Genomic DNA, 23,073 nt, shown 5'->3' on the forward strand with positions numbered 1-23,073 from the left:
GCCCCACGTGATAGGGACGACCATGGCGGCATGGGCACTGTTCTTGGGAAGGTGACCTGGACCACTCCCTTGGTGCGTACCCCCTGCATCTGGGGGAGCGAGATCGTCGAGAGACCTGGGACACTGGAGAGAGTGATTTGTGATAGTACTCCAGTGGCTCAAACCCCAAGAAGGGTGAGGGTGGTCCCAGCCAGGGCGAGGCTGGTTGTAAAAATGGAGACAGGGGCTCCGGGTAGGCTAGGGGGGACCCCTGCCTTCTAGTTGGAGTCCGCAGCATGAGCGGAGTGCTGAGAGAAAGCAACTCTGCATCCCTGTCTGGAGAGGGGCTGCAGTGCCTTGTTTTCTATGCAGCCTTCCCCCTCCCTTTAGGGGGTGGCTATGCCTCCTGATGTGCAGGGGATCTCGGTCCCGTCCGCGCTGCGCTCGGCACGCTCTTGGGCGGTGCCGCGCGGGCGGTGTCCTCCGGTGCCTGCAGGCTGCCAGTACCGGCGCTTGTTTAGCCACCGCCCTGCCAGCGGTGTGGGGCGGCTGTTTGATCATTGGAGGCTGAGCCGCCTCCACGTGGCTCTCCGTGCTGCCGCCGATCAGCTGTTGCTGCGGCTGGGGGCTGTGCGCTCCTCTCATCCCGCTCGCTGTTGCTGCTGGCAGGGATCGGGTTGGGGAGACTTTCCTCCGTTTTTGCGCTGATGGGGTGAGGGAGGCCGCCTTCCTTTTATGGGCCCCGGAGGGTCCCTCCTGCTGCGGCCGCTCCGGCACGTCTGGCTGGAGGGCCTTGTCGAAGAGCAGCATTTTAAGCCGCATCTCCCTGTCCTTCCTTGCTCTGGCTGTTAATTTTGCACAGAAAGAGCATTTCTGCGTGACATGGGACTCCCCAAGGCACCTTATACAGTGACTGTGCCCATCAGACGCTGGCATTGCCTCTCGGCAAGACTCACATTTCTTGAATCCTGAAGAGGACATTGTTGGTGAGTCTTTTAGTTGTTAATGGGGTACTTAGCACCTTCTCTGTGCTGTTTTCCCCCTCTCGGATAGCCTGCCGCGGCAGGAGGGCTAATGGCCCTAGGCTCCTGGCGTCCGGTGCTCCGCTTGTTACTAGGACTGGACTGAATTCCGTCCCGCTTGTTGTTTCTTGGGTTTTTTTTTTGGTTTTTTTTTTTTTGAAAACAACAACTGGCTAACTTAGCAATAGACTAAGAACTTGAAAACTTTAAAGAAAACAGCTAAAACCATTGAATACGCTAACTTGGCCGTAGCCTAGTCGGATTCCGTCTGCAGCCGACGGCGGTTAAAAGGAACTGGAGGGGACCGGATCGCGCACGTGGCCAGGAGCGCGCAAGGGAGCGGCGCGCACCGGCGCATGTGCGGTCCGGCAGAAACTGCTTGGAAGATCTAATCTGCGGCGCCGGGCGAGCCCGACACCTAATGTGGAGCACCCACGGGGACACTCGAAGAAGAACAACAATTTACACGAAAAAAACTCTTGCTAATCTGACTCTGGCCGTAGCCTGAGCGGATTCCGTCTGCAGCCGATGGCAGTTGAGAAGGAACTGGCGGGGACCAGATCGCGCGCGTGGCCGGGGACACGCAAGGGAGCGGCACACGCCGGCGCATGCGCGATCCAGGAGAAACTGCTGGAAAGTTTCCGATCTGCGGCACCGGGCGAGCCCAACACGTATTGTGGAGCACCCACGGGGATGCTCGATGAAGAATGGAAGTTACATGTTTTTGGTTATACCTGCAGAATGAACAATGAATGAAAAATCAAGACCCTGGTATTAGGCGTAATGTAGTTTGCATAGAAGAGACAGATCCCACTGAGAAAAGGAAGATGATATAGCAGATTGGTGCAGAACTAGTCTACAGAAGCTTAGCCACTCCACACTGGACAGGGAAAGATGGAAGGAAACAGTGAGGGAGGCATCAGACACCAACAGGCTCTGAGCCCATGGTTGTTGATGATGATGATGATGATTGTAACACCAGAGGGATCTGCGAAGTTAGTAATGATGGTGCCTCTGTCTTTCCCAACTGAAAATTCTGTTTGGGAGCTGTTATTTGTGAGTGTTGGGGGAATGAGAGTCAATGCCCCTTCCAAAGGGCCTTCTTCCCTACCCAGTGGAGTTCAAGAGGAATTGTATTTGCATATTTACACTCCAAACAGTCACAGACTTTGCTTCCTAGGTAGTTGGGGGAAAGGCTGGAAATCACACAAGGAGTATAGCCTCATTTCTGGAAAATGGTCCCTCTTCAGAATGCGTGAAATTAACCCAGCAAAACAAGCTGATACAAGGCCTATGCAACCCTCATGTCCCACTCAAGCCCAATTTTCAGTATTGAGTGGTGCACAGGCTGTATGTATGCATGCCCCCTGAAGAAGGCTGTATTTTACCTTCTCTCTGTAGCACACTCTTTGGAACCAAGCCAGAGTGCAACTCCCAGCTGGCTCTGTGATGCAGCGAGGTTTTAGGGTTGACCCACAATGAGTAAGGAATCTCTCACTGAATAGTTAGCCAGGAGAACTTCCTGTAATTTTGCTGCTTCTATGTATGGTAGTGGAGAGGGGAATAATAACCAAATTTTGAACCATTTCATGATGTTTTTGAATATTTTCATGACTAAGAAAACATCGACAAAATGAAAAGAAGCAACGAGCACAAAGAAAAAAGTGCATATCTTACGTTGAATAATGTTCTTCTTACCTAAAAGCAGGGCTTTTTTTTTCTGCCAGACCACCACAGAACAGTGCTCTCGCACCTTTTTTCCTGGCAACACTGCCATTTTGGAAGGTGGCTGGACTACACTCCCTGTTTGCCACATGTAGGGGCAAATAGGGCAGCGGGGGGTGGTGAAATACAGCTCATTACAGCCACACACCTGGAGTGCCCCTACCTTGCACTCTGTGCATGCATGGCTCCAGCTGGGAGCTGCGTGGCTCCTCCAGTCCTGGCATGGGTTCTGGGGCTCTGCCCAGGAGCCGTGTGGCTCCTGCTGCTCCGGCGCAGTTCTGGAGACCTGATGTGGTCCCAGAGGCCCCGTGTGGTTCTGGAGGCCTGGCGTGACACTTGAGCAGCTCCAGCAGCCCAGGGTGCCTTTAGTTAGAGAAACCCCTGAAGCACCAGGTCAGTACCTTGCCAGCATTCATGTGGGAGGGCTTGGGGGTACCTGGCTCTGGGGAAGGGGGAGGGCATTCAGGTAGGCAGACTGGGGGTGCCTATTTCTGGGGGAGGGCACTGATTTAGAACTGGAGGTGAGGCTGAAGGTGCCTGGCTCTGGGAGCAGGGGGAGGGCATTCATTTAGAGTGGGGGGGCTGTCGCTGGGGGGGAGTGTGAAGTCCGGGGGTGGCTTGGGTCCTGCCAGAGTGTAGCTAAACTGCCGGGGGGCGGTTCAGGCCCTGCTGTGCGGGTGGTTAAGCCACCCAGGAAGGCAGCTTGGGCCCCGTATGGGCGAGTTAAGTGGCCAGTGGGGGGGGATTGGGGCACGGGGTGGTTTGGGGCTTGCGTTCCACCACCGTTTTTTCCTAGAATAGGAGCACTGCCTAAAAAAGAAGAAATTTAATCTAATACTCTAAGCTAGTCCCTTTTGTAAATTAAAAACAAAACTCCAATATAACCTTAACACCACCAAAAGAAACAATCCATAACATACTAAAATACCCGTGTGGAAACATTCTTTCTATTCCACCATGAATGTAGAAATATGTTGTCTATCAATAACCATAATTTGGGCTCTACCACATTCACAGCAACAAGAAATCTGGTCTTGCACCACGAAATCTAACTTTTCGTGTGCTTTTACGTTATACTACACAGATTTCATGGGGGAGACCCAGGGTTTCCATCCCAAAAGGGAGCTGTAGGATAGGTGATAATCATTGTTCCGTGTAAGCTGTGTGCTCTTGTGGCTGCTCAGGAGAGATTCAAATGCCGCCCAAATGCCACAGCTATTTTTTTTGTTTCTACTGGTGGTGCACATTGACATGTGACTTGGTGCACATAAAAAGTTTAATCTACACATAGATGGAAAAAAAACCCCACATGGATGGAGAAGATTAGAATGAACATTGGTCATAATGTTATTTTAGTGGGACTGGTTCTGTACTGCCTTCAGAACTGGGTGGCCAGAGAGCAGGGACGATAGCTGCAGAGTGGAGGCTAGCGGCCAGGTGTCCCTGTTTGAGGGCAGTACCCTGCCAGCAGCAACACAGTAGAAAGGGGCAATACCACCCCATGCCATCCTTACTTCTGCACTGCTGCCTTTGGAGCTGGGCAGCTAGAGTGGCAGCTGCTGAAGGCTCAGCTCTGCAGGTAGCAGAGCAGAAATAAGGGTGGCAACACCCCACCATGATGTTCTTACCTCTGTGCTGCTGCAGCTTTGCCGTCAGAGCTAGATTCCTGGCCAGCAGCTACTGTTCTCCAGCTGCCCTGCTCTGCAGGCAGAACAACCATCAGCAGCAACACAGAAGGGTAACAGTATCACAACCACGATACCTTGAAAACCCCTCCTCAACTCATTTTTTGTGTCAGGACCCCTACAATTACAACACACAACATTTCAGATTTAAACAGATGAAAATCATGATGTTTACAATATCGATAATCCTATGACCACGAAATTGAACAAAATAGATGAAGAATTTGAAAGGCTCCTAACCCTAACATATAAGAAAGCAGAGGATAGCAGTCTTATGACACTGGTCTCCTCTCATGTCAACTGCTCTCCTTTTCTCATCATCTGAATATTTCCAGCTGTGCTCACACAAGGAACTGTTCAAGTTTGTTTTTAATGTCCACTAAACTCGAAAATTATTATTTACAACTTCACTTTGAAAATCTGAACAAGCTGTCTCTTTTTCTGCAGATCCATTACTTCAAACTGTCCTGGCTGAACCCTCAGTGCTGGCTGAGGTTTTAATAATCCATATTGTTAAAAAAGATGAATACGTGGTTGACTGAGTGGAAACAACAACAACAACAACAACAAAACTCACCACCTCCTGTGCAGAAAAAAACACTGACGTATTTCATAAATCATCTTAAGCCACTGAATGGAACAATTACTAGAAGATAGATATTGACATGAACAATAATAGACACAAGTATATGCCACCCCCGCACTCTTGGAGAAAAAATGTGCTGCCCACTCTGAGGTTGCTTTCATATGCACGCCTAACCATCTGCCTACTCTGTTTCACATTTCAGCAGCATAATCAGAAAACACAAACCACCTTCTGTTTCCTACCTTTTGTCTTTTAATGTTTATGTGTGGTGTAATCTTTGAGTTTTGATAAAGAAGGTAGATATTATTCACATCTGTCTAACAGAAGGGTGAGCTGAGGCTTTGACCTTGTAGACACTAGAGACATGTTTGATAAATTTCCCACCATTGCAAACATCAGCAACATTATAAGCCCTAATGCAGACGTGTTTAGCTGCTGACAACTTTTTAGCATGATGGAACCTACCGCACACACCAGTAGAAAGTCAAACTCAGGGATTGGTAACTAAAATAAAAAGAATGTCCTTTTTTTAAAAAAAACAGTAAAAACTCCATAATTCAAGAGCTGCAATGCATGTGAATACGAGAAGGTCCTTAATAAATAATGCCAAACAATACTTTTTGCAATCACTATTTTAAGAACAGTGCACACACAATGATTTGTAATGTGATACAAGTTTACTGCAGGACGTTCACCATTTATTAAAAATAATCAGGAGGGGTTTTCTTTACTTTGCAATTATAGTGTCAGGAGTCACAAAGATGTCCTTAAAAAGCCGCAAGCAGCTCTGGAGCTGCAGGTTGCAGACCCCTCTACCTGATGTACTCCTTCTGTGTTTCTAAATCAGAGAGATATTCATTTTTCTGCAGCGAAACACAATTTATAAACATTTTACTTAGAAACCATTATACCACAATTTCAGGAAAAATAGAGAAACGATAAAGACAAAGACATGCCAGTAAAAGGCAAGACACTAGGTAGTGCAGCACAATTGTTGCAGAAGGAGACAGGAAGCAAGAATACTGGGTTTCATCCCACACTCTGCTTATAGGCTTGCCACATGGACTTGAGCAAATTACTTAAATCTCTTTATTTCTCAATAAACACCACTGCAATGAGCATAATACAGACCTACATCACATTGGCATTGAAGTCACACCTTTAGAATATTTCAGGATCCCCAAATGAAAGATACAATAGAAGTACATGCCCTGATCACAGCTGGAACTGGAGGAGAAAATCACATATGAAGACAATATTCTTCTTCCATTTCCAGTTAGACAACTTCACATCTGATCAGAAAACCTGATCTCCTGAGTTTCCAGCCCTGTCTACAGGCCAAAGACAATTGGATATTTACTCAAACTGAACCTTTGATCTTCTGGCATACTCATCAACACGAGAGAACACAGAAAAATACACACCGTTTTTCTTTTGTCTAACATTAGCAAATGGTTCTGTCAATTTTTCAGGGAAAAAAAAACACTGCCATCACTACCTCAAACATGTTCAGTGGAGGACACATGGAACATGTTTGAGGGTACCTGGATTTGGCAACATCAGTAATACTTGGAGGAATGCACACAGAACACAATGTTGTGACTGCTGGAAAGTGCATCAATTATACAATTCCTTGCAGGAACTGCAATCAGCACCCCCTCCGATCCATGGCGCCTGCAGAGTTTCTGCATCTAGTTGCTGAGTAGACTAATTATTGCTTAACTGAGACTCTTGTAACAACTGTAAAGTCTTATTTCCAGCAATATATACATACAGGCCCTGCAATCACCTACCTACCCTACAGAAAAGCCAAACTGTTCTTAGAAAGCAATGGTCTGTCCAAAAAACAACAACAACAAAAATCACTCTTCAATATTTAAAAAAAAAAAAATCACAAAAAAATATTTTTTTTCAACTCTCTGGCACCCATCCCCACCCAAACTTTAGTCTGAAAATGTTACAGAAAGAGACATCTTTAAGATGCAGGTGTTTGATTTTGTTTTGTTTTGTTTTGTTTGTTTGCATCATGCAAATATTACAACACACATAAATAATCTTAAAGGTTGGGGGGAGCAATTATTTACCTTCTGTGAAAGATTTCAATCTGCTCAACACTAAAACAAGTCAACAACCACCCCCAACCACACACTGCATAAATTTGATCAAAAGTCAGATGAGCCAAATGTAAATTAAATTGACAGCTCTGCTTCCTCAGCTTCCCCTGCTATGCGCCGTCATTGCAGCACATACGATATGAAACAAAGCACACACTGAGTCTTCAGCTCTATCTGTACCTATGGGAACATGCAGAATTAAAACGTGGAATTAACAACTCAGTACGTCAGTCAAACTGTACTTTATCCCCTGTTTTAGTCAACTTTAGTTAATATAATTTCATTATTTATGGGACATTAGATATTAAATAGACTTCATGGAATAATGTGGATAGTTCTAACAAAAGCCAAAGTCCATATGACATCAATGAGAGATTGAAATTCTTTCATGCTTATACAGTACAATGTCATTTAGTATATTTCAGATATACACATAGGTGATAGTGACAGGTAATAGACAGAGCCTCATCAGTTACACAGGACATTTAAAATGTAAGCAATATTCAAGGTTTACTAAATGAAAAAGAACACATGAAAATCAAAAATATATTAATTTTGAAGATCTACAGAGTTATCAAAAATAACGAATAAAAGTATCTTAAATCTTTAAATTAAGTTATGCTTTAAATGGAGACACTCAATTTTATAACACCACCAATTACTATTGTTTCAAGGGCCTCAACTCCCCAGGGAAGTGGGTGATTACTTTAGAAGACGCTCTTCTAGAGAAAGGAAAACCAAAAGGAAGGAAATTACTACTTCCTTGCTCTGTGGCTATTTCATGCTTCCTGTTACTATCCAGCAGTTCAAGAACCCTTCTTTTATGGCAGTTAACAGTAAGTTATGTTGTCCTGCACAGCTATGTCTTTATAGAAAGACAGCATGTGAAACAGAGTATAAGATAAAGTAAATTACAGAGCTAAGGGTTGAAGGAAAATGGAAGAAAGAGAAACATACTGGATTTCAAGAAGGGCTAGATGATATACTGACCAGCATTAACACAGTTAGCTAATTTACATAAAGATTAAGGCTGGTGTAATAAGACTTCATGTGAAACATAAGATGCTCATCACAAAGGGTCAGGCATAATTTAACTGTATTTCTATAGTACTTCCCATCAAAGGATCTCATGATGATTTAGAAATACAGTTCTGTCTTCTTCTTCCTTTTTTTTTGGGTGGGGGGGGCGTGGGGAAAGATTCAGGTTTACAAACATTTTCTGAATTTGTGTTGCATTTACCAAATTGTTACAGTCAAAAAAATAAAATAACTCAAAAAACCTCTAAATGTTTTGACATTTTCAGAATAAAACACTTAGGGTGCATTTACACTTGCATCCCTCTTTTGTAAGAGGCATGCAAATGAGGGAAATCAAAATGCAAATGAGGCACAGATTTACATCTCTGGCATCTCATTTGCATAGTCTTCTTTCGAAAGAAGAAAAGCAGTGTAGATACTGCTTTTTCAAAGGTAAACCCCATCTTTGAAAAAATGCTTCTCCCCTTTTTTTATGGGAAGAAGGATTCTTTCGAAGATGGGGTTTACTTTTGAAAGAGATGCATCTACACTGTTTTTCTTCTTTTGAAAGAATATGTAAATAAGATGCCAGATATGTAAATCTGCACTTCATTTGCATTTTCGATTTCTCTCATTTGCATGCCTCTTTCAAAAGAGGAATGCAAGTGTAGACACTTAGATTTTTTTAATTTACAATAAAAAGTTGTTTAATGTTATTAAAAATAACAATAAATGTGTGTAAGAGCTCAAAAATAAACCAAATTCTTTATTTTAGGTCAAACATTTTGTTTGACCCAAAATTATTTTCTCTATCTTTTTGGCTCACTGAACATTTTGATTTTTTGTTTCTGGTCAACCCAAAAAGATTTCTTTCCCTCAAGACAGCTAGCGAGCAACAAAACTAGTTATTTGTGCAACTCTAATTAAAAACATTGGGTAAAGTCCACATCAAAGTCAATTATTAAAATCCCATTAAACCCAGAGGAGCCTGGACTTCACCAATCAGGTAAGCTTCAGAAGTAAGCTTCAGAACAACTTTAGAACATACAAATTGTCATAACAGACTATGGGACCAGCTACTTCAGCATCCAACCACTAACAGAGACAAAAGGACTAGATGTTTCAGAGGAAAATGCACGAAACAATGGAGCGAATAATTATGAAACAGACTGCCATAAGAAAAGTTTCTTCCCAAACCCAAGGACTAATGCAACTGTGAAGTTCTGCATTATCAATAGAAATGCCTGATCCTTTTTTGAATCATGCTAAGCTTTTAGCTTGTATTGTATCTTTTAAAGCCAGTTCCCAGGCTAGTGAGAGATCATGTTAAAGTATTTCTTTTTACCACTTTAAATGTTGTCCTTTTGTTGATTATGCTTTTATATTCTGAGAAAGAAAAGGTAAAAGGAATGGTTACTCACCCTGTGTTCCTATGAGTGCTGCATTGTAGGTGCAATTGTGCCCCACCTGCACCTTTGATCCGAAAGTTCTCATAGCAATGTCAGTTCAGTCATACATGTATTACCCAGCACCATGCTCCCTGCTGTTGTTATATAGCACTACACAGGTGAATTGGTCTCATTTCCTTCTCTACTGTGAAGTAGCACAGCAAAGAACTCCAAAGTAGAATAGAAAGGTGGGTAGTGGAGCACCAGTGGGGGGAACATCTCGAAAAAACACAGTTACTGAACAGGGTGAGTAACCATTTCTTCGTCTTCAAGTAGTGTCCCTACATCAGGTGACTAGAGAACAGTTCCCTTTAAGCAGGAGGGGGCTTCAGAACTGAGTCCAATACCAAGCAACTATAGTCTAGCCGATTTCACCATTGGAGGCAGAGTCATGAGTTACGCATCATGCTCAGCTCTACTTATTTCAATGTTGGGAACATTTTTGAGAAAGTTGTTAGAGGTGGAAATAGACCTAGAGTAAATGTGTTTGTCTTAAGGTGCTTGTATATGGCAAGGTTGATAGCAGGAATTAATGCAATCGGATATCAATTTGAAAAGTCTTTGTTTAGATACCACAGACCCTTTTGCCTGCAAACCAAGACAAATAATTTGGGGGTCTATCTGAAGGGTAACCTGTCAAGATAAAAGACCAGGGCTCTCCTAACATCAAAAGTAAACAAGACCTCTTCTTCACCTAGGTAAGGCTTACGACCGAAAATCAGAAGATGAATGGGTTGGTTAACACAGAACTTGAAATAGTAACAGATCTGAAGAAGTGGGTCTGTCCCACGAAAGCTCATCACCGAATACATCATTTTGTTAGTCTTTAAAGTGCTACATTTCTGCTGCTTTGTTTTACAATACTTGGAAGATATTTCTGGTAAAAACTTGGGATGTGGTCATAATGTGATCTTGTCTTTTTAAAAGATTGTGAAAAGGGGAGTATGCCACAGGGGCCTCTATTTTCCCAACTCATTGAACTAAAGTAAGACTACTAGAAATGTTTTAACTGATAAATAGAAGAGTGAGCAGATGGCCACTAATTGAAAAGGTGATCTTGAAAGGCACTTAAGAACCAGATGAAAGTTCCAAACTGGAGTAGGACACTGGCAGAATTTGGGCAGAAAGAAATTTCCATGCTCCTCAAGGTACCTCATTTTTACTGTGTGGGCAAATCTTAAATAATTTTCTTCTGGGCTACGTCTACACAGGCAGCCTCTGTCGACAAAACCAGGCTTTTGTCCACAAAACTCACTGAACATCTACACGGTTAAAGCATGCTGTCAGGAGTTTGTCAACAAAATGTAGCCGTTCAGCTGGCAGTGTTACACCTCTCCCAGATCAGGTACAATGCCTCTGTCAACAGCGTTTTGCAGCATTTCCAATCAGCTGTTCTGCACAGAGGGAGGGCCGGGCAGTCCAGCTGCTCTCTGTCAACAGAGTGGCTTGCTCTTTTGAGCCACTTTTGTGTGTATACACAATCTGTTGGCAGAGGAACTGCCCAGGTTTCTCTGTCAACAGAGGCTGCCTCCATAGACGTAGGCTTGGAGAATGAAAAATGAAGAGAGCTGCCACATGGATTCTAATGGAGCTCAGCAACAGGCTCATGTTTAGATTTACAATATAATTCAGTGTACCCGGCAGCAATGAGGTTGTTGGTGGAATGTGTTAGAAAGTCCCATCAGTAGGTAAATCTTGTTCAATTTTGTAAACAGATGTTGCATGTATAGTAAACCCTTGATTTAATGGACTAATGGGGATGGGTGTCCATTAAACCCTAACGTCCTTTAAATATGAGATTTATTGACCCCTCCCAGACTCCTCCAGGTCTGTTCTTCATTCAGGTAGGTATGGAAAGTAGTGTACAGGTTGAACCTCTCTAATTCAGAACTCTTTCGTCCTCCAACATCCATAATCTGGCATGATTTTCGTTGGCCAGGTGACCATTTATCATGGCTGTGGCCAAGTTTCCCATGGTCCCATAAAGTTCATTGACAGCCACCTGTCGTGGCTCTCAGTGTTCTGTGCTGTTATTTAGCTCTATTTTACCCCAAATGTCTTCCTTCTAAAAGCCCAGTAAGCAGTGGAAGTGTTGGTAATGCTGCTAGACAATATTAACCAAGAAATACCTGGAATAAACCCCTTCCCTCTGTATTGCCTGGAAACTGGTTTAGAGCACCCAAGTGTAGGAGAGAGTCTGCTTCTTGTAGAATCAGGTTCTCATGAGAGGAATCTCTGAACTGAATGGAGAAGGAGAATTGGTAGACAGAAGAGAAGTAACCCTTGTTTTGAGGTCTTTACGATCTCTGGAAACTCAAGAACTGGGCAGACAGAATTTCTGCATTGTCTGACACTTACTTTACTTTCTCTTGTGGTCAGGTGTGTCAATACCAAGAGAATGCAAGGTAGCTATGCAGGCCTTTAACACGTAATGGGATATTCCATTAGTCCATGCTGTAATAGTATAGTTTAACGCCCTCAAAAGGAAGGGCTTCAACCATATTTTGAACCTCCTCTGAAAATCCTAAAAGCTGTCATCAGGAGGCCTGCCTCATACCCACAGCAATACAGATCAAATGGATGAAAATATCAGCAGTGTTCAGGGAAGCCTGCAGAGATCTTCTGGGAAGTGACTGGTATTCTGGAATAATTGCCTGAAATTTCTATTCTATGTTCACATGGTAAATGCTTAATAAAAACACTCAGCTCATCATAATTTGCATAATCTTACTTATCCATTAATATGGGGTAATGGTGATTGTGAATTGTAAAGTAACTGATGAATATGATTTGCCACCAAAAAAGCTTACGATCTTATCATAGGTCAAATGTTTAGTATGTTGTTTCCTTCCACATTCATTAACTACATGAACCACAATAAAGTTCGAAGGAGGATGAGAAAATTAGAATTTGGACCCCTTGGATAGATCATAATATTTCTTATCTACTTTCTTGAGTATAGACAAAATTGAGACCGCAGTATAACGGATATCCTGCACCTGCAGACCATTTTTGTGGATCACAGCATGGGTGCAGATACAAATTTTGTATCCGCAAAGGGCTCTGTAGAACACACGTACCCAAATGAAGTGGTTGTCACGCAGCCTGCAGGCTATAGCTCGGCTCTCTAAACCATGCAGCAGTGTCCTGGACATTCTGGGGACTATGGTACCCAGGGAGGACATAAATGCCAACTTTCACAAGGGAGTGAGCCAAGCACCATTTTGAGGGTGGGACTGTTCTTTAAAGGAGCAGGAGGCAATGGATATGTGTACTACAACCACTGCATTTTGAGAGGGGCCCAGAAAAAAAGGAAGTAACCAAAGTGGGAAAAGAGGTACAGCAGGGCAGGGGCAGGGCGGGCAGGAGGTCTCTGGGGAGAAGTTAGGGTTGGCATGATGGTTGGGGTCTGACAGTTGCATCAGAGCTGTGTAGAGCCCTGAAAATCAGTGGATATCTGCAGATATCTGCAGACAATTTTTGCAGATTGCAGATCAGAGTCAGATACACCTTTTTTATATCTGCACAGGACTTTACAGACAACATTTGCAGGTCCAGCAGCACCCTGTCAACTGGCAAGGCAACGCAGCACATGGGGCTATATGGAAGATGTCAAGGAGCTTATTGTTGTGGCTCTTTGCAGATACATCTTGAGGAGGCTAAGGGGTCCTAAGTTTTCATGATTAATTGCTGAAACTGTTTAAAATCATTTGGCAGGGATGGAGGATGTGGCATAACTCCTTCATCAGGTGACAAAGAAAAGCTATTAGCCAGCAGAAAGATCTCTTCATCAGCTCCAGCTGCCTGTTCCTCTCAGTTTTGTTCCCGAGGTTCAGATGTCCTAGAGAGGTTGGTGATGAAGGTTGCTCATCTCTGTGCTGAGTGGAGCCTGAGGCTCTAAATACTGCTGGTGATAGGTTCTCCATATGAGGTGGGTAGATGGATGCATGGATGTTCATACCAGATGAAGTTGTCTCTCATGAGTGATTTATGTCTCTTCAGAGACTTCTGGAAAGAAGCCTCGACAGCAGTGGTGCCCAAACTTTTTATGTTGCGGCCCTTCTCCCATGACAGTCCTCCATTACGACACAGTTGGCTCAGCAGAGGAGCTTAGGCTGAAGGCAGAGCCTGGAATGGAGGAGGAGCTGAGGCTAGAAGCAGAGCTGGCATAGGCCAGAGTGAATGAGGGCTGAGCTTAGTTGGGTGTGGAGCAGAAGGAGGAGTTAAGTTACAGCTGAGGGAAGAGCTAAGCTGGCTGGTGCTTCTTTCCTGCCCAGCGGAGGGCAAAGCCTGGACCCTACCATGCACCCCTCAAAAGTTCCCTTGCACCCTACTAGCAGGGTTGTACTCTACAGTTTGGAGTTTTATGGGGATGGAGAGGAGATTCCTGAACAGATATCTGGGAAACCCAGGTAAGACTGTCGAAAGATTCATGCTTTCACTCTGTAGTGGTAAGCACTGGAAGAACCCAAAGGTGAAGTCATTATTCTCTGCACCAAGGACTTCCAGATTTGCCCAATGCTGAGATGTCAGTGCTAAGCAGTGGTGAGTCAGGCATCTTGGACACAACTAGGTCATGGGGAAAGCACAACACCAGTGATAGGGTGATTGTTGGGGGTACTGTCTCCAAGGCCTGCCAAAGCGATAGTGGCCAAGGGAGTTGATAGTACCCTGACTCTCAACCAGCTAGAGAGAAGTCCAGACAGAACCTGAACTGGCTTCTTCAGTACTGAATCAGAAGTAGTAGAGTACTTTGATGTGCTAGTGGTACCAATGACCTCTTGGAACCACAGACTTTGCACTCTAAGTCTGACAGTGTCCTTGGTCCCTGAGCAAACAGCAATCTCATGGGTACTGTACTAAGAATGAAACACTTTGTTTTCACTCTGAGGTTTAAACTTAACAAAAGTGAACAATACTAAGGGACAATCAAAAACAAAACACTTTCCTAAAACAAAACATTTGACATTTAATTTCAGAAATGATTTTATAAACTGTTCCATCATTCTGAAGTTGTTGCTTTTTTGTTCTTCCCAAATGAAATAATTTTACTGAAATTGATCCAAATTTGCATACTTGTTTTGGTTGACCCAAATTTGCATTTTTCGGTGAAAACTGGCTGTGACAGAAAAATTTTGCCTAGCTCTGTTGTACAGTCTGACCCTCCTCAGGGCAGCTAGAAGTGAGCTGTTGTTGCTCTGAAATACAATTCACATTTTTAAAATGTCTGTTTCTTATTTACTAGGCAGTGCTGAGACTCACTTCCAGCCAGTTATAAGGCTGAATTTGTATCCAGTGTTCCAAAGCCATTTTTCCTTTGGAAAAAATGTAATTTCTAAAAAAGATCAAAACAATGAACTATGAATGAGTAAGAAGTGTGTGTTCTTAAAGATACATAACAAATCCAAGGAGATGATCTGAAAATAAATACAGGTTGGACCTCTCTAATCCAGCACCCTGGACACCTGACTGGTGCCGGATGAGGATTTACCAGACCATGGGAGGTCAATATTGTCTAGCACATTACAAAATTTCCACTGCTTACTGGGCTCTTAGAAAACATTTAGGGGTAAATTACAGCTAAATAACAGAGCAGAACACTGGGAGCCAAGTGGCTGTAAACAAACTTCACGAGACCACAGGAAACTTGGCCACACCCATGATAAGTGGATATCCAGCTAACTAAAATCATGCTGGATTATGGATGTTGCCAGATGAGAGAGTTCTGGATTAGACAGGTTCAACCTATACTACACTAATTGCTAAAGATAATATAAGGGGAAAATGCACATATGCAGGATACTATATTAGTTTGGGCATAAAACAGCTACTCCATGTCATGATACATTTAAGCGTCTCAAAATTTGGTTTCATTGAGATGCAGCATACGATTAGACCTTTTGAAAGTTCTTCTGAAACAAGTTTCTCTCTCTGTCTCTCATGCTGCAACTGAGAAACCTTCCTAACAAAACTGCTACTGAATGGATGGTGCCATGAAGCATTTCAGTTTCAACTAAATGTCATTCTTCAATATAAAGAAGTTTCATCAAAAATATTTTTACCAAGGTCTAATGCAAAGATCTTGTTTACAAGGGAAAGTTATATTGATATAGGATGGAGTGAGAATTTAAACTAATACAGTTATACTGCATATGTCTTTGGGTACATTTATATCCCTTCCCTTTGAAAGCTAATCTACAAAAAAATAAATCTCATTTTTAAAAGTTCTCTGTGACTGATTACAGACATACTTAGATTGAAAAAAAATTTAAAAAATTGCACACAATTAGCAAATTTAAGCAGGTACCATAGGTTAATTTTGCATTCCAGATTTCTTGCTATAGTCTTTTCTTAGGGCTTCTCTGTACAAGAAAGTTTTTATCAGTTATATTGGTATAATTTTACCAGTACTGTTCAATCAATATAGTTATACAGGAATAACTTCCAGGGTGGACGTTCTTATTCTGCACTGAAAGTAGCATGCCCCTCCCCCCTCAGTTTTGCTTAAACCCCTTTCAAAGTAACATAAACCTGAAAAGGCCTTTTTTATATTAGATGAATCTGCAGTGCTTTAAAAAAATGGACAAAACGGTAGGAAAGGTATGGTAGAGACCAATCCTGAAATGGGAATAAGATGGATCAAATTACCTGCTAGGATTTATCTTTGAATCTCAATAAAGTGAGGAAAGCCATTTGTACTGTACACAATAATGAGCAATACCCAGTGCTTCTTTTGTACCAGTACCTCAGCAGTCTCAGCCATGGGATTTGCTGTGGGGCATGGGCAGCAGGCGATTAGGAGGGAACTGGCTGAGTACCTGCTCCTTTTTTTTTAACAAAAAAAAAAAAAAAGCACTGCCAGGATCAGTTTACTTCTCTCCTTCCATCCCTTTTCCCAAGAAATACGTAATATTACCTAACTTTCTTATACCAATACAGTTGTTCAAATATTATATTTTTTCTTTATTGTTTTGCTACTTGCCTGTGCTCTGCAAAAGGTGATTATCGTATCAGATCAAACAAGGCCTGCCTTGCATTCCAAAGTATCTTGATCCCTCACTCAGTAAAATGACATCACCTCTGCCACAGCACACAGCATATTTTTTTCAAGGGACTGGTCCTACCTTCCCCTTGTGGTTCTCTGCATAATTCTCATTCCAGTTAAAGTGCAAGACTTTCCTTCCCATCTCCTGCTATGCTCTTCAATGTCTTCTGCCGAACAAGGGGCCTGCAACTGCACTTCACTGAACATTCCATAGACATCCTGAACAAGGAGGCATAATCTGCAAAACAACGTTTAAAGGTTCTCCATTAGCAAATGGCTCACAAGTATGAAAAAATCCATGATAAACACTACCCATTGATTGTGAGTTCCTCAGCGAAGGGATCAGCCCGAACCACTCTGAAAGCACTTTGCATATAATGGGTTCTATGTCAAATACATAAATTAAAACATCAATGGCACTAAAGATTTTTCAATATATTTGCAGTACACAAAAGATAATAAAAATTATGGTGAACAAGTGAAAATGGAATTGAAGGATTTGCACTGGGAATTGGGAAACAGCAGATACTTTGTTCCTGTATCTACAAAGAGAACAGATCTGCCTGAAGTGTGGATGAATCTTCCAGAACCCATGGATTATACACACAGATAAACAAATACCTGATCCTCTTAATAGAGCACTGGATTTGAGGAGAGGAGCAAGAGTCGAGGAAAAGTATCACAGAGGTAGCAGTGTTAGTCTGTAGCTTTGAGAACAACAGGAAGTCCTGTGGCACCTTATAAACTAACACATATTTTGGAGCATAACCTTTCGTGGGGAAAGACCCGCTTCATCAGATGCATGAGCTGGGGGGTGGTTTCAGAGGGGTATTTAACGAGTGGGGTCCCAGTAAAAGGGAGGACCAGAGCTGACAAGGTCTATTTAGCAAGGTGGAAATGGCCCGTTATCAATAGCACGTACCAAAAGAGGGAAAAAGAAGTCAGATCAGACAAGGGGATATGAGCTTTTGTCAGAGTCAAATGGAGATATATTAACACCCAGGGCAGAGAAGCTGTTTCTGTAAGATGTGAGCCACTCCCAGTCTCTGTTTAATCCTTCATTAATGGAGTCAAATTCACAAATAAATTGCAGCTCAGAGATTTTTCTCTCCATTTGATTTTTGAAATTTCTTTGTTTCAGGACTGCCACCTTTAAATCTGCTACTGAGTGTCCAGGTAGATTGAAGTGTTCCCCCACAGGATTCTATACATTACCATTCCTGATGTCTGATTTATGTCCATTTATTCTTTTATGTAGAGACTGTCCAGTCTGGCCAATGTAAATTGCAGTGGGCATTGCTGGCACATGGTAGCATATATTATATTAGCAGATGTGCAAGTAAAGGAGCCCCTGATGGTATGGTTGTAGAGGCCCTTTACACCAATATCCCACATGAAGATGGACTCCAAGCTGTTAGGAACATCATTCCTGATGAGACCGAGGCACAAATGGTGGCGGTGCTTTCTGACTTTGTTCTCACCCACAACTACTTCAGATTTGAGGACAAATTCTACCTTCATATCAGTGGCACTGCTATGGGCACCCATATGGTCCTGCAGTATGCCAACATTTTTATGGCTGACCTGGAACAATGCTTTCTCAGTTCTCGTCCCCAAGCACCCCTCCTCTACCTGTGCTACATTGATGACATCTTCATCATCTGGACCCATGGGAAGGAGGCTCTTGAAGGCTACGTCTACACGTGAACCCTACATCGAAGTAGCCTATTTCGATGTGGCGACATCGAAATAGGCTATTTCGATGAATAACGTCTACACGTCCTCCAGGGCTGGCAACATCGATGTTCAACATCGACGTTGCGCAGCACCACATCGAAATAGGCGCCGCGAGGGAACGTCTACACACCAAAGTAGCACACATCGAAACACGGATGCCAGGCACAGCTGCAGACAGGGTCACAAGGCGGACTAGCGCTTCTGGGGCAACAGCTAGCTGCTCCCTTAAAGGGCCCCTCCTAGACACACTCAAGCTGCGTCTACACGTGCACGCTACTTCGAAGTAGCGGCACCAACTTCGAAATAGCTCCCGTCGCATCTACACGCGTCGGGCGCTATTTCGAAGTTAACTTCGACGTTAGGTGGTGAGACGTCGAAGTCGCTAACCTCATGAGGAGATAGGAATAGCGCCCTACTTCGACGTTCAACGTCGAAGTAGGGACCGTGTAGATGATCCGCGTCCCGCAACGTCGAAATTGCTGGGTCCTCCATGGCGGCCATCAGCTGGGGGGTTGAGAGATGCTCTCTCTCCAGCCCCTGCGGGGCTCTATGGTCACCGTGGGCAGCAGCCCTTAGCCCAGGGCTTCTGGCTGCTTCTGTGGCAGCTGGGGATCTATGCTGCAGGCACAGGGTCTGCAACCAGTTCTCAGCTCTGTGTATCTTGTGTTGTTTAGTGCAACTGTGTCTAGGAGAGGCCCTTTAAGGGAGCGGCTGGCTGTTGAGTCCGCCCTGTGACCCTGTCTGCAGCTGTGCCTGGCATCCCTATTTCAATGTGTGCTACTTTGACGTGTAGACATTCCCTCGCTGTGCCTATTTCGATGTTGGGCTGAGCAACGTCGAAGTTGAACATCGACGTTGCCGGCCCTGGAGGACGTGTAGACGTTATTCATCGAAATAGACTATTTCGATGTCGCAACATCGAAATAAGCTATTTCGATGTTGGCTGCACGTGTAGACGTAGCCTCAGCCTGCACAGCACGCGGTCTGAAGAGCCATAGGCACGCAGACCTCGGGCGACGCAGTCGTGGACCCCCAGCAGCAGCAGCAGCAGCAGCCACCTCCAGAGGTCCACCCAGCCCTCCCTGCAGGAGCAGGGCTCGCCCTGATCCATGCCATGCGGGAGGCAGCTGAGCACCTCCCTGCCACACCGGAGGAGGAGCGGCCTGCAGGGGAGCAGGACTCAACCCCCAACCGTGAAGCACCCCGACCCCCCCCCCAACCTCACACGCCGCCGCCTGTGGAGCTACCCCACAAGCACCGACTGGTGGGAGCGGCTGGTGCTTGAGGAGTGGGACAACGACCGCTGCCTCAGGAACTTTAGGATGAGCCGGCAGACATTTATGGAGCTGTGCCAGTGGCTCACCCCCGCACTCAGGCACCAGGACACTGCCATGCGGCGTGCCCTCCCAGTGGAGAAATGGGTCGGCATCACTGTCTGGAAGCTGGCCACTCCAGACAGCTACCGATCTGTGGGACAGCAGTTTGGCATCGGCAAGGCCACCGTCGGGGCAGTCCTCATGGAGGTAAGAGGACCCACGGGGGGAGGGGGAGGCAGCTCTGGGAGGGGAGGGCAGGGCAGGGCACGGGAGGGGAGGGGAGGGCAGGGGGGCCCTGGCAGGGTAGGGCCACGCACCCCCTGCTCACCCCTCATTGGTGCTCTCCCATGTGCTTCCCCTGCAGGTCGTGCGCGCCATCAACGCCATGCTCCTCCACAGGCTCGTGAGGCTGGGGGACCCAGATGCCACCATCGCGGCCTTTGCCACGCTGGGCTTCCCCAATTGCTTCGGGGCTCTGGATGGGACTCACATCCCTATCTGCGCCCCGCAACACAGTGGAGGACGCTACATCAACTGCAAGGGCTACCACTCAGTGGTCCTCCAGGCCTTGGTGGACAGCCGGGGCCATTTCCAGGACATTTATGTGGGCTGGGCTGGCAGCACCCATGACGCTCGAGTTTTCCGGAACTTGGGCCTGTGCCGCCGGCTGGAGGGGGGGACCTACATGCCCCAGTGGGAGATCCCTCTGGGGGACACCACCATGCCCCTCTGCGTCATCACAGATGCGGCATACCCCCTCCAGCCCTGGCTCATGCACCCGTACACGGGCCATCTCTCTGCCAGCCAGGAGCGCTTCAACCAGCGCCTGAACCACGCGCACCAGGTGGTGGAGCGCTCATTTGGCCGCCTCAAAGGGTGCTGGAGATGTCTCCTCACCCGCCTGGATGTGGGCCCCAACAACATCCCCCAGATTGTGGGTGCCTGCTGCGCCCTACACAATCTGGTGGAGAGCAAGGGGGAGGCCTTTTTTCAGGGCTGGGCTGTGGAGGCCGGCAGGGCTGACGTGCAGCCACCCGCTGCCCCCAGTCGCCAGGTGGACCCCGAAGGGACCCGGGTCCGGGAGGCCCTGCGGGCCCACTTCGATGAGGCCGCGGAGTGAACTCTGTCAGGCCCCCCACTGCTCCCTCCACCCTTTCTCCACAACACTCCCTGCCCCTACGCCCACACCACGGAGCACCCAACAGCACACCCCCCCACACACACTTTTCCTGGATAACTAAAAGCACACACTTGTTTGTAAAATCAAACTGGTTTTCTTTTAACTGTTCTTTAACTAATACCAAACTATATGTAAGAACTTCTAACTATTATAAGTGAAAAATTAAAAAGTATGCATGTATTTACAAAAAAAAAAACAGGGATTGCAAGGAAGGGGAGAACTATTTACATGGGGGGGGGACGGGGCAAACGGGAGGCACAAATGAATAAGTCCAAACTATGTACAAGTGTGGGGGCCACGTCCTGGGCCCCACGCCCCTATAGTCCGGCACTGGGGGTGGGCGGCCGGGAGCGCCGCCTCGGCTGCAGCCCTGTCTGGGGCTGGCTGGGGGCCGGGAGGACCGGCAGATACGTCCGGCGAGTCTCAGCTGGCCCCAGGTCTCCCTCAGTGGTCCGGCCCTCGGTGGCGGGGAGACGGCGGCCGGCGCGGCGACGAGCGGAGCAGCGGGTGGCGCAGCGGGTGGAGCACTCAGGGCGGGCGCAGCGGCGGCCAGCGCGGCATGGGGGGCCAGGTAGTCCACTAGCCGGTTGAAGGTCTCCATGTAGGCCCCCCATGCCTCTTGGCGCCAGGCCAGCGCCCGCTCCTGCAGGTGGAGGCGGCGTTCCTCCACCCGCAGGCGCTGCTCCACAACCTCCAGCTGCCAGAGGTGGAGGGCCAGCAGCTGGGGGTCCGTCGCCATCGGGTGGTGGTGCTGGGTCCACCGTCTTGCCTGCCGTGGGGCTGGTTGGTCCTCCTCCGAGGGGCTGGCCTGGAGCGATGGCCCCAGAGGGGATTCCGGGACCACCGAAGCCTTGCCGGCACTCTCCGGTCCTTCCGATGGTGCAGCTGCGGAACACAGGAGGGGGGGAAGAAGAGCGGAAACAGGCGTTAGTGTGGGCCCCGAGCCATGGCCCTTGTCCCCTCACTCCTGTGCTGCAGGTTCCCCATCCCCGTCCCCGGGAGATGCTGCTGTGATGGGGTTCAAGGGTCCCCCTGCACTGCACCCCGTCCCCCAGCAGGAGTGACTCTCACTTCACTCAGCAGGGTCTGACAGGAGAGGTTTCTTAGGCAACAGATGCCCAGTTTCTCCCAGAAGTGACAGTACAGCAGTCAGAGACAGTGCTTCCAACCCGTCCTGGGGAGAAGACCCCAAGGGGTACCCCTCTGGGGTGTAGCTTTCCCCCTCCTCAGGCTGGCTGCCTTCTAGCTCTCCCTTCCCCTAGCCTCTACCTTCGTGGCCCCCCCCCCCGATTCAAAGGCAGCTCGGCTCCTCCCTCCTCTTTGTTCAGGGCAGAGGTGTAACCTGCCAGTTGTAGCCCCAGGATCATCCTTAGCCACTGGGAGCTATTCAGCTTGTTGCCCATATCTAGCCTGAGACTCGCATTTGCACTCCCCCCATTCCATCGCATGCTGCTGCTGCTGCTGCTGCGGGGTGTCCCACCCCCTCCTCCCGGGGGACCCTAGAGGTTCCGTTCCCCCCAGCCCTGGGGATGGGGCATGGCACTGTCATGCTGGGGGGGGAGGGCAGGGGCTGATGCACTCCTGTGAGGGACATGCCACTGCTGTCCTTGGGGCCATGGCCATCTGGGCATGTGGAGGGCCCTGGCCACATATCTATTACCCTCACCCCTCAGCCGCGGGGGTGTACACTGGGGGGGTACATACCTGTAGGTCTACTCCCACGGTCGGGGGACACCCGGGGGGGCGGACGCCTGGCTGCTGCTCCGGGATGGCAGGAGGAGGATCTGGAGCCCGGTTTCGGTGGAGGAGGAGTCCCCCTCCTCCTCCTGCTCCTGCTCCGGTGCCCCGGGGGTGGGCTCCGGGGGGGCCCCCGGGGTGCGGGGCTTACCTCCGGGGTGGACTCCGGCTCCGGGGCCTGCTGGGGCTCCTCAGCCGAGGTATCAAGAGTGGCTGGAGGGAAGGAGGTGTGCCGGGGGCCCAGGATGTCCCTGAGCTCCCTGTAAAAGGGGCAAGTGATGGGGGCGGCCCCAGATCAGCTGCCCACATCCTGGGCCCGGGCGTAACCCTGCCGCAGCTCTTTGACTTTACTCCAGACATGGTCTGGAGTGCGGGCAGGGTGACACCGGGCGGCCAGGCCCTCGGCCAGCCAAGCGAATGCATCCGCGTTCCGCCTCTTGCTCCCCTTTACCTGGAGCACCTGCTCCTCACTCCAGAGCCCC

General features: G+C 47.0%; 1 protein-coding gene across 2 annotated transcripts in view; it reads right to left on the bottom strand.

Moving 5' to 3' along the window:
• The window catches only part of SPIDR (scaffold protein involved in DNA repair), a 353,174-nt gene that overhangs the window by 38,186 nt on the left and 291,915 nt on the right, over positions 1-23,073 (bottom strand). For both annotated transcript variants that reach the window (XM_074987198.1, XM_074987197.1), the window contains one exon: positions 16,701-16,859. In XM_074987198.1, the coding sequence (XP_074843299.1) occupies positions 16,701-16,859 (159 nt within the window). The remainder of the gene's footprint in view (positions 1-16,700; positions 16,860-23,073) is intronic.

This window comes from Carettochelys insculpta, chromosome 2 (genome assembly GCF_033958435.1).
Source record: "Carettochelys insculpta isolate YL-2023 chromosome 2, ASM3395843v1, whole genome shotgun sequence".
In the NCBI taxonomy this organism is placed as follows: Eukaryota; Metazoa; Chordata; order Testudines; family Carettochelyidae; genus Carettochelys; species Carettochelys insculpta.